Source organism: Poecilia latipinna, unplaced genomic scaffold (genome assembly GCF_001443285.1).
Source record: "Poecilia latipinna isolate Pla-1442-1.1 unplaced genomic scaffold, P_latipinna-1.0 Scaffold94, whole genome shotgun sequence".
Classification (NCBI taxonomy): Eukaryota; Metazoa; Chordata; class Actinopteri; order Cyprinodontiformes; family Poeciliidae; genus Poecilia; species Poecilia latipinna.
Genome location: NW_015112710.1, coordinates 291,877 through 306,244, shown reverse-complemented (window position 1 = coordinate 306,244; position 14,368 = coordinate 291,877). Strand labels below are relative to the sequence as shown.

Sequence of the window (14,368 nt, the reverse complement as noted above, 5' to 3'; positions counted from 1 at the left end):
GTTGTCTACGTTCGACAAAAGTGTCAATTTGTCTCTGCAGGACGCTCTAATAGAAGGATAATTACTTGCTAAATAAACCAGACAAACATTTAAGGCTGTGGAAATAAAATCTTAACATTATCATCCATCAGCTCATATTTGTGTTTTGTGTAGCCAGTATAATTTTGAACGATCTTTCACATAAAGGTTTTTAAAAGCTCTTTTCTGATGTCAACAGTTTGACACACACCTGACAAGCACAAAAAAATAGTAATCTGAAACTTTTTGTCTCCTTGTTTTGTACTCTTTCCTTTCCTTACTGTTCTTCTGCCCTGCCTCATTCCCTGGGATGAAAGCGACTGGGCAGGGGACGAAGAAGATGACTTAAAACTGTCCGTCTGCTTGTGGGCTTCTTGCTGGGATGGAAGTCCGAAACAAATTACTTTATTCTCTGTCCCTGCAGGAAATGCTATTCAGGCGTATGGGATGGACGACACGGCGATCAAAAATATGACCGTCTCCGAGCCGTCAGTCACATCAAAAGCAATCAACGAATGGATGGACAGCATCCCAGAAAACCCCAACCCGAACCCTTCCTCCTCCCCTGCAGTGAGTATTTTACAATGATTGCTAATAAAAAGTATTTGTCCACATACATGTGCTTTTTCTCGACACTAATCTTAAAGGTTTCAATTCATCAACAATTTTTCTTAGTACCAAAGATTGCCTGAGTAAAGCCAATTTCAAGTTCTGATTAAATTTATTAAAGGCAAAAATTAAATAAAACATATTCTTTGGAATTATGTGACACGGGTAGAACTTTTTCCGCTGTATCTGTACCACAGCTTTTCAGAAGAACATCAGACATGTCAAACATTGTCGTTGCACTGCCTTGGTCTTATGGTGCTTTGCTGATTCAGCAACCATTTATCAATCCATTGATTTAGGCCTGTTTATCTCATATTAAAATTTGCTAGATGATGCGCAAGATTTAAATGTGGAGATCGGAAAAAAGGTGTGACGGGAAATACTTTGAGTATGTAGGTATCACACACGTTTGTTATGCACGTTTTAAGATTTGTTTTTAAAGGGACTGTAAGTGTTAGTAAGGAGGAAAGACTTGATATCCAAATTAATGTGTACTTTACGTACACATTTATTTATAATCAAAAATTGAGGGGGAGAGAATAAACAGTTCCTAATCAAATAAATGTGTACTTTAAACATTTATTACTCCTCTTCAAATCCTTTTCTTGAGAAATACAGAACTGGGAAGATGTTCAAAAAGGGTTTTAAACAAATGAATCCTTTATACTGACTGGACATATGTTCCACAATAAAAATAATATATAGAATTTTATCAATACTAAGGTCTATTTCTCTCTCAAAATAGGCAAGACTAAAAATCATTGCATTTAATTAAGGTAGACGTGTGTTGATCTTCATTTAAAAAAAGGAGAGGTTGTAATAAAGTAGCCACTGGTTTGCTTTGACCACTAGAGTTAGAGCACTTATCAAAGGCTGTGTCACTGTAAACCTCCTTTGATATTTTGTGCATAGCAAGTTAAACAATTAGTGTGCTGGTATTAGGGAAAAAAACTATTTAAACATTTGAGAGAGAAACTCAAGTACCTAAAAATTGACCAAAGGTTTCTACCTGGGGGCAGCATAGAGAGCTTGACTGTCCATATGGCAGCTTAATCGCTTTCTGCTAAAAAAGTAAGTAATGAGGCAAACAGCCAGGATACTTCAAGGATTTATTTCAGACACACGCCGGGATATTAACGAGGAGGAAAATAATGTTGTTGTCAGGACACACGAGGGAGTGTATGAGCAACAAAACTGGGAAGACTGAGAAGCTGACTGAGCAGCTGGCACCTGGAGACTTAATATGTGACCCAGACCGATATGTGTAGTGATTTATCATATGTTTATATTTCGAAAATTCATTATGATTTTTATTTATCACTTTGCTTAGGCATGCTAATGTGAGCAAACAACATAGCTGTTCTTGCTTAATTTTTTGTTTCGAGGATAAAATGAAGCATTATTTAAGTCTGTGGGGACATTTAGCAAGTTTTTCTGCTTAAACCACATTTAATCTCTGAGCCAGAACTGGACTCAGCTCGGCATAAGGAGCTAAATATGCCACCCACAAAACATCCCACACACTGACTGGCCTGCACATATGACAGACACACACCCACAAATTACATGAAAACAAAAGTCTGGTTTATTTTTAATCAAAAATAGAGGGGGAGAGAATAGACAGTTCCTACTCAAATTAAATGACTGAATGAAAACATGCAATTCACATCAGTGTTGGAACACAAATGTCATGAGCTGAGTGAAGTCATTGTCCATGGTGGTTAACATGCGTGTTGTACATGTGAAGAATAAACAATGACACTGCATTTTAAATGACAATCACTGAATTATAAAAATGAATGTTGTATTTTCTGTAATCTCTCAAGTTTTGCATGCTCTTTCATCTGGCTGTTCATGCAAAAACAGGAAAAGTTGTTAAAAAAAAACAGCAAAAAAAAAAAAGAAAAAAAAACTGCTTCATATTTTTACCAGTCCCTCAGTTCCATTTTCCTCTTTTCCTCTTGTCATCATCTTTCTGCCTTTGGTCTGTGTTAGTAACCTTTGCCGGTCTAGTGATCATTGTCACTGCATTTGAGCAGGTGAATTTGTGACTCTACGTAGGTGAAGTTGCAGCTTTCCTGTTCCTGGGACTAAGTTCTCCTTAAAAGCAGAGGCAGAGAGATTGAGAGAAAGACATGAGAATTCATGCTTTTTTATTCTATTTTTCTACCTAATATAGGTATGTATACTCCAGATCAGACAACGTGGTAGTACTGGCGAAAATTTTATGCAGCTTGACGTCATCCATGTACAGTACATGTGTGTTTGTACTTGTAGTTATCGTGTGTGTTTTCTGTCCTCTCCCCAATCTCCACATATGGTTGCAAGGAACTCAGAAAACACAAGTTTTTTTTGGGGGGGAGGGGGGTTTGGTGCATAGATACCATGAGGTTATAGTCAGTTATCTATGCATTGAAAAAAACAAACAAACTGCGTTTTCTGAGTTTCCTGAATCTACGCAGAGCGACTGGGGACAGCAGAAAAATTAAACGCAATTAAACGCAGCACGATAACAACCTCATCTATGTGAATATCTGGAACTGAGTCGACTGTAAAAGCAGAGAGCGAGGGGAATGAGTGAATCTCTTTTTAAAGTACATATATTTCTCTCTTCTTTTTTTTTTTTTTTTTTTTAAGTGGGGATCAGAGTGTCAGGAAAATTGCACACATAGGTTTAGTTTCTTGTGGATTTGAGCTACCAGTCTGAGTAAATAAATATGTGCCAATATGGAGCCATCAGGCTGATCACGTCAGATTGACTTCAAATTAACTTTAGTCTTTAATGTTGCTATCTTTTGTTTGTTTTTAAATATCCTAACAATGTTGGGCCCCTTTGCAGACTCTGATCACATTCCTACTATGTCAGCACAGCAGCTGCAAACTCAAGAGATGAATTGACTTGTTGAATTTAAATCTCCATTAAAAACACACTTTTACTCTCACTGCTTCTAAAGAATCTGAGAAAATGCCAGTGACCAATATTTATATTATCTTTTGTTCTTTTGGTTTTACTTGCCTCATATTCTTCTCATTACCTTTTGTAGATATTCTGTGTTTGTTCTCTTTATGTTCTCTTGGAGGTGTCTTTTATGTTGAGCCTCACAACACTTTGGACAGCTTTGATGTTTCTTTAAAGTGCTTTATAAAAAAAATTGTATGGTGTGCTGCTGTGTTGTAAGGAATCCCTAACAGGGTCTTCAGCACGATTATACAACTCAAGAACTCAACATAAATCGCCGTTCACATTACAATCCTGACATCTGTTGAAGCAATCAGCATTTTTAAAAGGCATTTCATAATAAGATCATTTGGCTTTACCCCCGAATGATGACATCCAATTGAAATATCATATTTTATCCCAAAGAATAGAAAGTTAAAAAAGAACTGAACGATGCAGGATTTAATCTGGATTATAGGCTCTAAAGTAGTGGCCCAGGGCCTGCAGTCTGTTTAATTCCATCTACTTTGAAGACTTCCATCAACTCCACTTAAACTGGCTTCTCTGGTCTATCTGAAAAAGAAAGAAAAAAAAACAAACAAATGTTGCAGTACTGCAGAAATGAATAAATGTTTGTCTTTTAATAGAACCGTTCTTCATCTCCCACTTCAAATGAACATGAAGATGACAGCAGCACATTGTCTGTGGCAGACTGCCTTTTTCCCCTCACTTTGTTTCTCCTGAATGGGAAAGAAATATTTCACCCTGCACTTTCAAGCCAAGAGGAGCTGGCTGTCAGATTTGATTATTTCTCACAATGAAATATAGTTGCATTTCGCAGATGTGTTTTAGATGTGCAACGCAGGTGACTAATGACCCAGCTCACCTTTGCAGGAGACCCTCTTACCCAATTTGGCAGAATTAGAAGGCGCATCATAAAACAATGCTTTGTAAAGCATTCCGCCGCCGCTGTTGTTATTGTTCGTGTCATTCGTTTTTGTTTTTTTTTGTTTTTTTCAGTGACTGCTGCAGATTTAAACCCAAGCAGTGCGAAGTGTTTATGAATGCAAATTTGTTTGCTGATTGACTGACTCCCATTAAGACATATCACATCGTAGTCATTAAATGGTCACACTTCACCTGAGGCACTTATTGTTGTGCTTAATACGCAAACCCTCATCGTCGGAACAACAGCAAATTAAAACCTTAAAAAACATTGCAAAGAGGATAATTAATGAACAAGCACCTCCGATAACAACAGCATGTTTGGGGGATATGTGCTGGAGACATGGTGGAAGAGTGAGAATGGATGGTGCTTTCTGGGAAGGTTTGTGTGTGTCAGTATTGATGCACTGCTCAGTGCCTGTCTCACTGCAGCATGGTGTTTAATTTATTGTAAAAATGGTAATTAGGAAACAATAAGACATGTGATTACTCAAGCAGGAAGTTTATAATTAGAGAGGGAGCTGTTAGGGACATTTTGGGCGGCCCCGTATTCTTAGACAACTGTGGCTGGCAATTAAAACCTGTCAAACTTCCATGGCAGATAAATTGGGGGAGTGTTGTTATGGTATGAGTTCTCTTGGCAAAAGAAAGCCTGTCCAAAGCTGTAAATCTTACGCCGACCAGCAAGCACAATGTAGTAACACAAGGCATCTGTATGTGGACACATAACAACAAATGATATGGGTAAAAGTGCGCGCCAGATGTTTGATGGATGGACAGACTTTATCATTTTTTTACAGAGTATATGCTAATCTGCAGCCCAGGGCTCTCTATGTCACTCATTTGGCTCCTTTATATGCTTTACAATATCTTCAGCCAATACAGTTGCATAATTATTCAAATGTCAGTGTCAGTTGTTGTTGGCTTTAGCATTTAGAAAGTAAACATGTGGGCTGAAGCGCAGTCCTTTGAGTATTTTAAGGGTGCTTCCAAATGAGCTTCGATTGATTTTCAGCATGCATGACTAAGCCTCTTTTCCCGGCTGGACAGAGTTCACTTTAAGGTTTTTAAATGTCATAATATCTTCATTCATACAAACAAAACAATAATTCTTCCTAGAAGTTTAAAGTTCTCGAAGCAGACTTTACCGTTGAGCCTAATTTCTTGTTCCAGTGTTTTATTGAAGGGTTTTAACTTTTCTTTTCTTTTTTTTTTTTCATGTGTATAACAGACACTTGACACCCATAGAAATTTTGACGCAATATGTTTTGTTGAGCAGAAAAGCTTTAAGCACTTCAGAGGACTATTGACTTTGCTTAGCACCATAAAATATATCATAAGTGAAACCCTTAAACTCCTGATCTATACCCGGCCTATCAGCAAACTTCAACGTTGTTAAACTATGTTGGAGAATTGACAGATAGGGATTCGTCCAATAACTGGTGGGTCCAGTAATGTGTGTTTGAATGGGTGAATGACTGATTATACAGTAAAGCGCTTTGGAGTCCTCAGACTTGATCAAGCGTTGTACAAATGCAGCGCATTTATCATTAAACTAGGACTGTACAATCCCATTTAGATGATAACAAGAAATATTCTTTATTTCTGAGGAAATTTTGTTCAGCTTTATCGAATGCGTTTATGCCATAGAAACTGTGGCTTCTCTATCGTAAGGTCTTTGTTTTCTTTGTCTTCTTTTAACTGTAAGATGGGTTAGCAAAAGGACATTGCCAAGGTCAGACATTCAACATAAAAGCTTGGAGTTTGGTTTGGTATAAAGTAAGTAAAAAGAAGAAGGAAAATAAAGACGGCATCAAACAAAGCTTTGTGGAATGTTTCATGTTCTACAAGAAGATATGAATGGCTGATATGTTGTCTGCATGCGTTTGAAGAATGATGAGATGGTTGGGGAAAAAATGGAGACACTATTATTGTCTGCAGTAAGGAATAGTAGGCTTGGTGCTGCTTTCTTCTGTCAAATGATTTGCATACTTGGGTAATGCCAAGAGGAAGAAGGCTATGTCTGCTTTTGTACATGTGTAAAACATTGATCCTCTTCTGTCAGTTATGCTATATAATTCAGATATATTAAAGATAAATCATTCTACCACATGATTGCTCAGAATGAGGGAATGCTGCAAAGTTGGCTCCATACCAGGCACTCAAAACTACAAATTCTGCACTGGCTACAAAAAAAAAATAATTTTGTTCACTGAAAAATCTGCAGTAATCTACTCTTGAATATAGAAAGAACTACCCTGTTAAGGAAACTGAATAACATGCTATGCTAAACACGTGCACTGTAGATCCTTGTGAATTTATTCATTTCTCTCAAATTCCATTATATTTTCCTGAATTCTACAAGGCTGCCGTCTTTCATGGAAAATCTTTCTACAATTAGTTAGGTAATTAACAAATAACGTTTAACAATTTAATGGAAAGAAATAATAATTTCAATGGGATTTATTTATTAATATAACATTTTCATATAGATACTTCTGTAACTTAAAAAAAAAAAAAAAAGAAGCTCACACCTTCGTTGTGAACCATAACAATTAAAAGAGTGTACGTATTTTATCGGTATTATTAAGCACTGATAATAATGACAACAATGATTTTGATTGATTGATATCTACCTTCAATGACTCTGGACTGCAAATGTCGAAACCTGTATCATTTTTTCCCAAAATGACAACAAACGACTGTCTCTGCTGAGGAACTTTGTACAGGCACGAGTTTGCAGGAATGCCAAACAAATGACATTGTGTTTTTGTTGTGTTATGCTAGCGTGCTGCGCTGTGTTCAGATCCGTAGTCCTTATCTGAATTCAATTGAGTGCAGCGAACCTGAACACAATGCTGATCCCTGCCTGTTGCCCCCTACAGCTCAGCTGTAGAAATTGAACTAAGTTCAGTTTAAATTGAAAACCTGTCTTTGTGGCTTCTGAGTTGATCAAATTTTGCTGCCACTTCATAAACATACATCGGCTCATAGCCAGTGCTAATTTCCACCTCTGGATGTAACTTAGATTGAATTATAATCTATTCCCAAAGCAGACTGCCTGATTGTGTTGCATGAGAATGAACTGAGGGCCATGAATTGAATACAGACAAAGAGTTAATTTTACATAATGAGAAATAGCCTTTGTTTATTTTTGTAGAGCACCACAAGTTAACGTTGTTATGAATTGGTGCTATTTAAACAAACTGCACTCAAACAAAATTGAATCCAGGTCTGACAATGGAAATCGATAGCAGCTGTGTACCTTTAGGAATCACATTGTGCGCAGTAAGATCAAATTTAAGACAAAAAGACTATTTTTTTAATATTTTTTTTTAAGGAATTCTTGTGTCTTTAAAAATGAGTTGAAATGAGAAATTTTTTACAGCACTTATACTCGTAGACCCTCTGGGAAGCTGCAGCTGTCTGCTCTCCCTCGTAACCTTTGTTTATTTTAAGCTCTGCTGAACGGAACGGAGCGTGGACAGCAGCTACGTAACTCGATTACCCAATAACTTGCCTGGGGAAATAAAGCCCTGTTTACTGTAAACTTGAAAATGAACTGATTGACAATAAAAACTGATCTCGGCAGGAGGAGCTGGTTCGATGAAAAATCACATATAACCTGAGCGGTTTGTGCATGCACCTTTTAAATATTTGAAACCCATTTATTTATGTTTTTTCATGTGGTTGACGAAATATGAGCGAATGAGTGCATGAAGCTGGCTTTGTTCTGTCACAGTGTTTGCATGCATCTCCTGCTCGTGTTCAGTCACCCGTAAATATGTGTGTGTGTGCATGTGTGTGTGTGTGTGTGTTACCCTTCTCCCAGGCCTCTGTATGGATGTGTGGATATTGGCTGCAGACAGCGATCTGGACTCATGTCAACAGGCTGCTGCCACACATCACTGCCCCTGCTAATTAATTGGCTTTTAGTTGAGGATGTGTTTGGTGCATTGTCAAGTTACCCACTGCTGTCCCCGCATACATTTCTCTGTGGTAACATTTTATAATACTATTTATCTATAAGTGATTTAGAACTATTAATGAAGATTTATAGTGGATGAAGGAGTGGCCAACTGTAATTAAATATTTGTTTTTCTTTTCATGCGCTAAATTTCTAAAATGGACAAAAGCGCATTTTCAATACATTGGAGCACAACAGAACAGTAATCTTATTTCAGTCGTGCAACTCATGCAGCTTGTAGAAAGTTTGTCCATTGTGGAACAATGAAGGATATTTCTATTCTTTTTTTTATTCTCACAAATTACTTGCATACAGAGTGACATATTGAATTAATTTAGATTATAATGATTTAGAACTAATGAAAACCCACAATTCAGGCTACTCAGAAATGTTTGCATGTTTGTTTTTTTTTCCCAAGAAATTATCTTTAATGACAATGTTCTGTTATGGTCATGCCATAACCTACATCGTGACAGGGATGTTGTTCAGCAAACTTATTGCCACCATTGACAAGAAGGATGAGCTGAAAGTGTCCATTGCTAAAGAAGCTGGCTGATAAAAACGTAAATGGAAGTGTGATGGGGGGAAAAATGCACAAGCCTCAGGGATATGCCTGCAGGCCAAACATGGTTGTAAAGAAAATACTTTTGAAGATTTTCATAGAGATTCACAAGTTGAGTGTTGCAGCTAGAGTTTAAAAAGTTGCCACACAGATTTAACCAAATTCCTAGTTTGAAAGCATTCCTGCACCAGTCCGTGACAGAACTGTTCCTCAGTGGTCCAAAGTCCTTTTTCAAGTCAAAGTCAGCTTTGCATTTGTTTGGAAAATCAAGTTATCACATCTCTGAGGAAAAGTGTAGTAGAAGCACATCATCAGATCTGCTGGGACGTTTCTGCATAAACGACTAGATGAACCATTGCAACAGAAGACGGTCCACTCTGCTCTATCAAGTCCAAACATATTCACATCTGCTTACACTGCAAACAGTACCGTCACCTGGTTTAATAATAATGCTATCACTGTGTTCGGCCAGCAAACGGCCCTAAAACCCAATAAGAAATCTATGGATTATGTTCAACAGGAAGAACAAGTACACCAGAGGCAAAAATGCAGACTCAACCTGGGCAGTGCAAAGATAATTCATGCAAAAGCAACATAGTGTACAGCACATAGACATACAGTCGGCTGATATTTCCGAAAGATAGTAAAATGGTAAAATTTTGTTTAAAACTTGTTTTTTTGTTGTAATTAACACTAACTGAAATAAATCCCTAGAACATACTATCTGTGTAATTAATAGATATGTTTTTTTTCAGTTAATTTATTTTCTGAAATAAATTTACTGAACATTTTCTTCGCTACACCTTTACATAGAACTCAGCTACCATCATAGGGCTCTTTTATTTCTCTTTCTCTTCTTTTTACTTAATATATTTCACCACTTTCTCATTTCTGAGATATGTTGTTGTGGTGTAAGATGGGTGGAAACATCTGGGTAGAAGCTTTCTGTATGTGGAGAAACGGACCAGCGTAACCTTTGCAAGGGATGCTTTGGTGAAAATGAGGGGAGCAGAAACGGTTTCACGTTCCTGATGAAGTGCTGCTGCAACGCTCTGCTGGACTGAAAATGGTGCCTCAACAAATTGACCAGGATTTCTTTAACTTGAGGACAAATGGTAATGTTTGATATTACAAGTATCCCTGAAAATGGTAGCAAAATTATTACAAATGCTAACAGCTTCACGAAGCAACACATAACGGAGCCGACTGCATTGTGGGTAACACAGGGAAACTCTGGAGGCCAAGAAATTTAATATCTGAACTCATTCTAACCTTTCTCTGCTTTAACGATTACAGTGTTATGAATTACCTTTTCTAGTTTCTACCCTGAACAACAACAAAAAAAAGTCTCCTATGCATAAAAAGGAAGTGCTTTGATTTCAGATAATACACTGTTAATAGTATTTTTCTTTTTTTTTTTTTTTTTTTTTTTTGGAGTCACAAGATCCTGTAAGGTAGACCTTATGAAATATTGAAATTTCTGAGCCGCTGCTGGCTCCTGTAATGTAAGTTTGGCTTTGTAGAATGTTTTGCTTGTAAATAAGGTTGGTGATGAAAGCTTTAAACGCTGTTTGGAGACTTCCTGGCACAAGCTAAGGACTGAAAAACGAAAATGCACACAAGATGCTCTACTTTGTTGCCAATTTGTTTAAAAGAGAAAGGATCATACTAAGCTGCAGAAGCCTGAGAGATTCAATATTGTAAAAAAAGTTTTGTCGTCTTACAGATTTCTTTCAGATTTTTTTCTTTTTTGTCAAACTTAAAGGATTCAGATCCTCAGAAAAATGTTATCAAAGATAACCCAAGAAAAGTTCATTCATCAAGGAAAAAAGTTAGAAAAGCTAACCTTTTTGTTTGCGAAAAAAACAAAAAAGCTTTGTTTATTAAATCTAATAACTGGTTGTGCCATCCTTTAGTGAAAGCTGGACATTCTGCTGTGTTTACCTCCATTGCTCTGATGCACAACCCAAGTGAGTCTGAACTTCATGTTACAAACTGATAGTCAGTCAATTTCTTTAAGAATATTCAGGTAGAGAGCAGAGTTCCTGGTTCCGTCAATAGCAGCAAGTTGTTCAGGTCCTCAGGCAGCAGAACATGTTCAATAAATCGTACTAGCACCACCAGGTTTGTCTACAAATCGTAGGACAATTTCTGTCTGAAATGTGGTGATAGGTAAAAGCCAAACACAAATGTGTGTGAATATGTCTTCCAAGAAGATCCACATTTGTGTTTTCAGTAAACAGAACACTTCCCAAAAGATCATGCAGATTTTGTCAGACGGTATTTTTTTGGTCAGCAGTGATACTGAACTAAAAACTCACTCAATTTCTTTCTTATTGTCAAATCCTGAACTCAGACTTTAACTGAGACAAGTGAGGCCTGCAGTGTTTTACATTTGTTTTCTTTTTTTCTTCTTCTTTCTAACCAGAAAATGTTATACTTCACATGATCTCAAGAGCCGAACTCTTAGGAAGTCTCACAGCTCCCTCCTACTGCAGCATTTTTGTATGTAATAGTTGTCCAATACCACACAAAGAAGTTCTATGTTGAACCCTTATTTTTGCAGGATGAATAATATTTTTCTGTCTCTCAATATTCTTTTGGAGTAATTTTGATAGATTGGCCCCTCGAGAGGAAGGTCACAGTTTTGTGTTTCCTCCAGAATAAGTCCGTATGAGGGCAAATACTTTTACATAAGACTTTATTTCATGCAACAAATTTAAATATGTTTGATCAAATTGATGTTCATGGCAAGTACAATCTTCCATTAATAAATATAACTTCTCAGTCGGAGTCTCTTCTTTTTTCCACCTCTATCCTACATCCTTAATACCCGTATCAATTGTGAAAACAGGGGGAAAAAAAACAGAACAAGTGTCTGAGTCATGTCTAACCTTTTCAAATCTCTCCTCCTCTCTGTGTCTTCCTATCTGCACAGATTAGTAAAGAAAGGAACGGTGGCCTGGCCCTGGGAGAGGATCGCTCTCCCTGTCTGCATGCCAACGTCTTGGCTCTGCTTCCCAGCCCGGCTTTGGCTCTGATTTTGGCTCAGCTTGTCTTGTAGAACTGCCAGGAGGAGGAAAAAAAGAGGTCATGCATCCACAAGCTGATCCCAAAAGCAGAAGGTGTCATTTCTGAGACTCTTAATAAGAAGGCCAAATCACTGGTGACAGTTGACGCTGAATGAAATTTGTAAAAGCGGACGAGATGGGAGGAAATTAATAACATTTCAAAACAGAGTTTGAGGTTTGTGTGACGTATTGTCTGCGCAAAAGGCTTTCTAAAGGACCTTTGTAGAGAACGCCGGTAAGACCACTCATTGACTGTCTCATTAAAACCCCAAAACTGAAGTTGTTGCTAAGATTTTCTTCACTTAAAAGGGAAAAAAACAAAAAACGAACAAACAAAAAAAAAAAACATAAAAAAACAAGTCAACATCAATACAAGAACAAGAGACTGAAAATGAATTGTTGTGGAGAGAAACCAGAGCATGAAGTATATATAGCAAGGGCAACAAAGAAAGAGACTTTTTTTTTTTTTTTTTTTTTGCCTTGAATTGGCAAAAATCTTTACAGGAAAGACCAGAGCACAAATTTAACGGTGTGGATGTAGGATGATTACATTCTGTCTTATCAGCGCTAGTGTAAACCTTACAGACTGTAAAGCCTTCTCAGTGTTCTGTGTGTTGGTATAATCTGTGACCATAATCAATCTGCCGTACGGAGCTTTCATTTGGTGCCGCAGTATAATCCTCAAGCTGATGGCGTAAAAGAACTAAAGCTAAAAGTTAATGGTTCTGTGCTCATTTAAGGTAATGTTGTTGACCGTGGGTGTTCACCATGCGTCCACCTGCAAATGTGTGTATAATCCAGTCTCTATGTATATAAACAGCATTTTCTTTCATGTAACTTAATGATATCTAGTATTTTGAAAAGGACATTATTGTATGCTAAGACTGCTCATTATGGGTGCTGATGGAAGGCCTTCATTATCTGCATTTATATTTGTCTATTAAAGTTTAATCACAAATGTATAAAGCGATGAGATTAAATGAACTCAGTCTTTAAAAGCCATAACTATTTGTGTCCTTATCATATTTTCTGAGTGGAGAGCATTTAAACATTCATGTTGTACAAGGAGCACTTTAATGCATTTAAAATGTTGTGTTTTTCATGTTTTGCATGAAAAAAAAAAAGCTGGAATAGCAAAACAAAACAAACAGGGTTTTGCTAGCCAAGTTCTGGGTCAAATATGGACTGAGAAAATTCTGTGTTAATTCATGAATAATTGTCATATATATATACATATATGTATATATACATAGAGAGAGAGAGTAGTATTGAGTCGAATCCTCGCTAAAAAATTGAGAGGAAAAATACAAACAAAAGCAGAAGTTACTGCAAAATAAAAAATTGAAAGGTGCTAATTAGGTCCAACGCAATCAATTGCCATTTAAAAATTACATAAAACAATTGCACATTTCTCCCAGGGCAGATTTAAGAAAACTCTGAAGATTGTATAGGATTTTAAAGTCTGAAAATCAAAGACATTGTGCAAAAAATATATAAAAAAATTTCACCCAGGAGTCTGTATTCTTCAGATTGACATGTCTAATAATACTAACATAAAAACTGTGTAAAATAGTGCTTACTGACACAACTACCTGCATACTTTAGGTCAAAACTTTCTTGTAGGCAGCCAATATTTTAATTCCAGTGCTCCATGACAGACAGAGGTCAGATGGATAAATGAGCCACAGACGTCTCAACATGTTGTAGAAAACCTCTGGTTTTACTTTTTGGGGCTTGTATGAACTTGTATACATCTAGTAGTTTATATACTGCATACATGCATACATATAGAATCATTTCATAACAAATGTATTTGTTTATTGTTCAAATAAGTCTAATCAATATTAAAATAGTTAATGGCCACCAATTTACGTGTCTCGGTGCAAAGTCTGATAAGATTGCTGCTGTACTTTTTAAATGACAACTTCTGAAGGATGCTGAGGTTCTTTCATAGACTTTGACCCAAAATCTGGTTATGATTTTGTAAATTATTTCCAATTATACACAACACAGAACAGGGTTAAATAAATTACACAATATTTTTTTTTTTTTTGTGTGTGATCAAATAAGTAGTTTCATTTATTCTGAATTTTATAGCAAATCCACATTTATAAAACAAAAGCTCATCTGCCATCTGTAGATGGAGTTTGAGAGTTTCAGCAACAATTGTACTCAAGGCCATATGTCTGTAACTCACTGTATAAAGTAAAATTATATAGGGTGTATAAACATAAAAATACTGCAGCTATTCCACTTGT

General features: G+C 36.7%; 1 protein-coding gene and 1 long non-coding RNA gene across 2 annotated transcripts in view; one reads left to right on the top strand and one right to left on the bottom strand.

Moving 5' to 3' along the window:
• LOC106941774 (GDNF family receptor alpha-2-like) overlaps positions 1-13,115 on the top strand; it is a 71,724-nt gene extending 58,609 nt beyond the window's left edge. The window contains exons 7-8 of the mRNA XM_015024891.1: positions 443-588; positions 11,978-13,115. Of these exons, the coding sequence (XP_014880377.1) occupies positions 443-588; positions 11,978-12,103 (272 nt within the window). The 3' untranslated portion in view covers positions 12,104-13,115. The remainder of the gene's footprint in view (positions 1-442; positions 589-11,977) is intronic.
• On the bottom strand, positions 1,724-12,022 carry LOC106941785 (uncharacterized). The gene is made up of 3 exons (XR_001423455.1): positions 11,934-12,022; positions 10,984-11,118; positions 1,724-4,138 (listed from the first exon to the last, which is right to left on the bottom strand). It is a non-coding gene; the product is annotated as an uncharacterized LOC106941785 (long non-coding RNA).
• Positions 13,116-14,368: the final 1,253 nt, after the last annotated feature.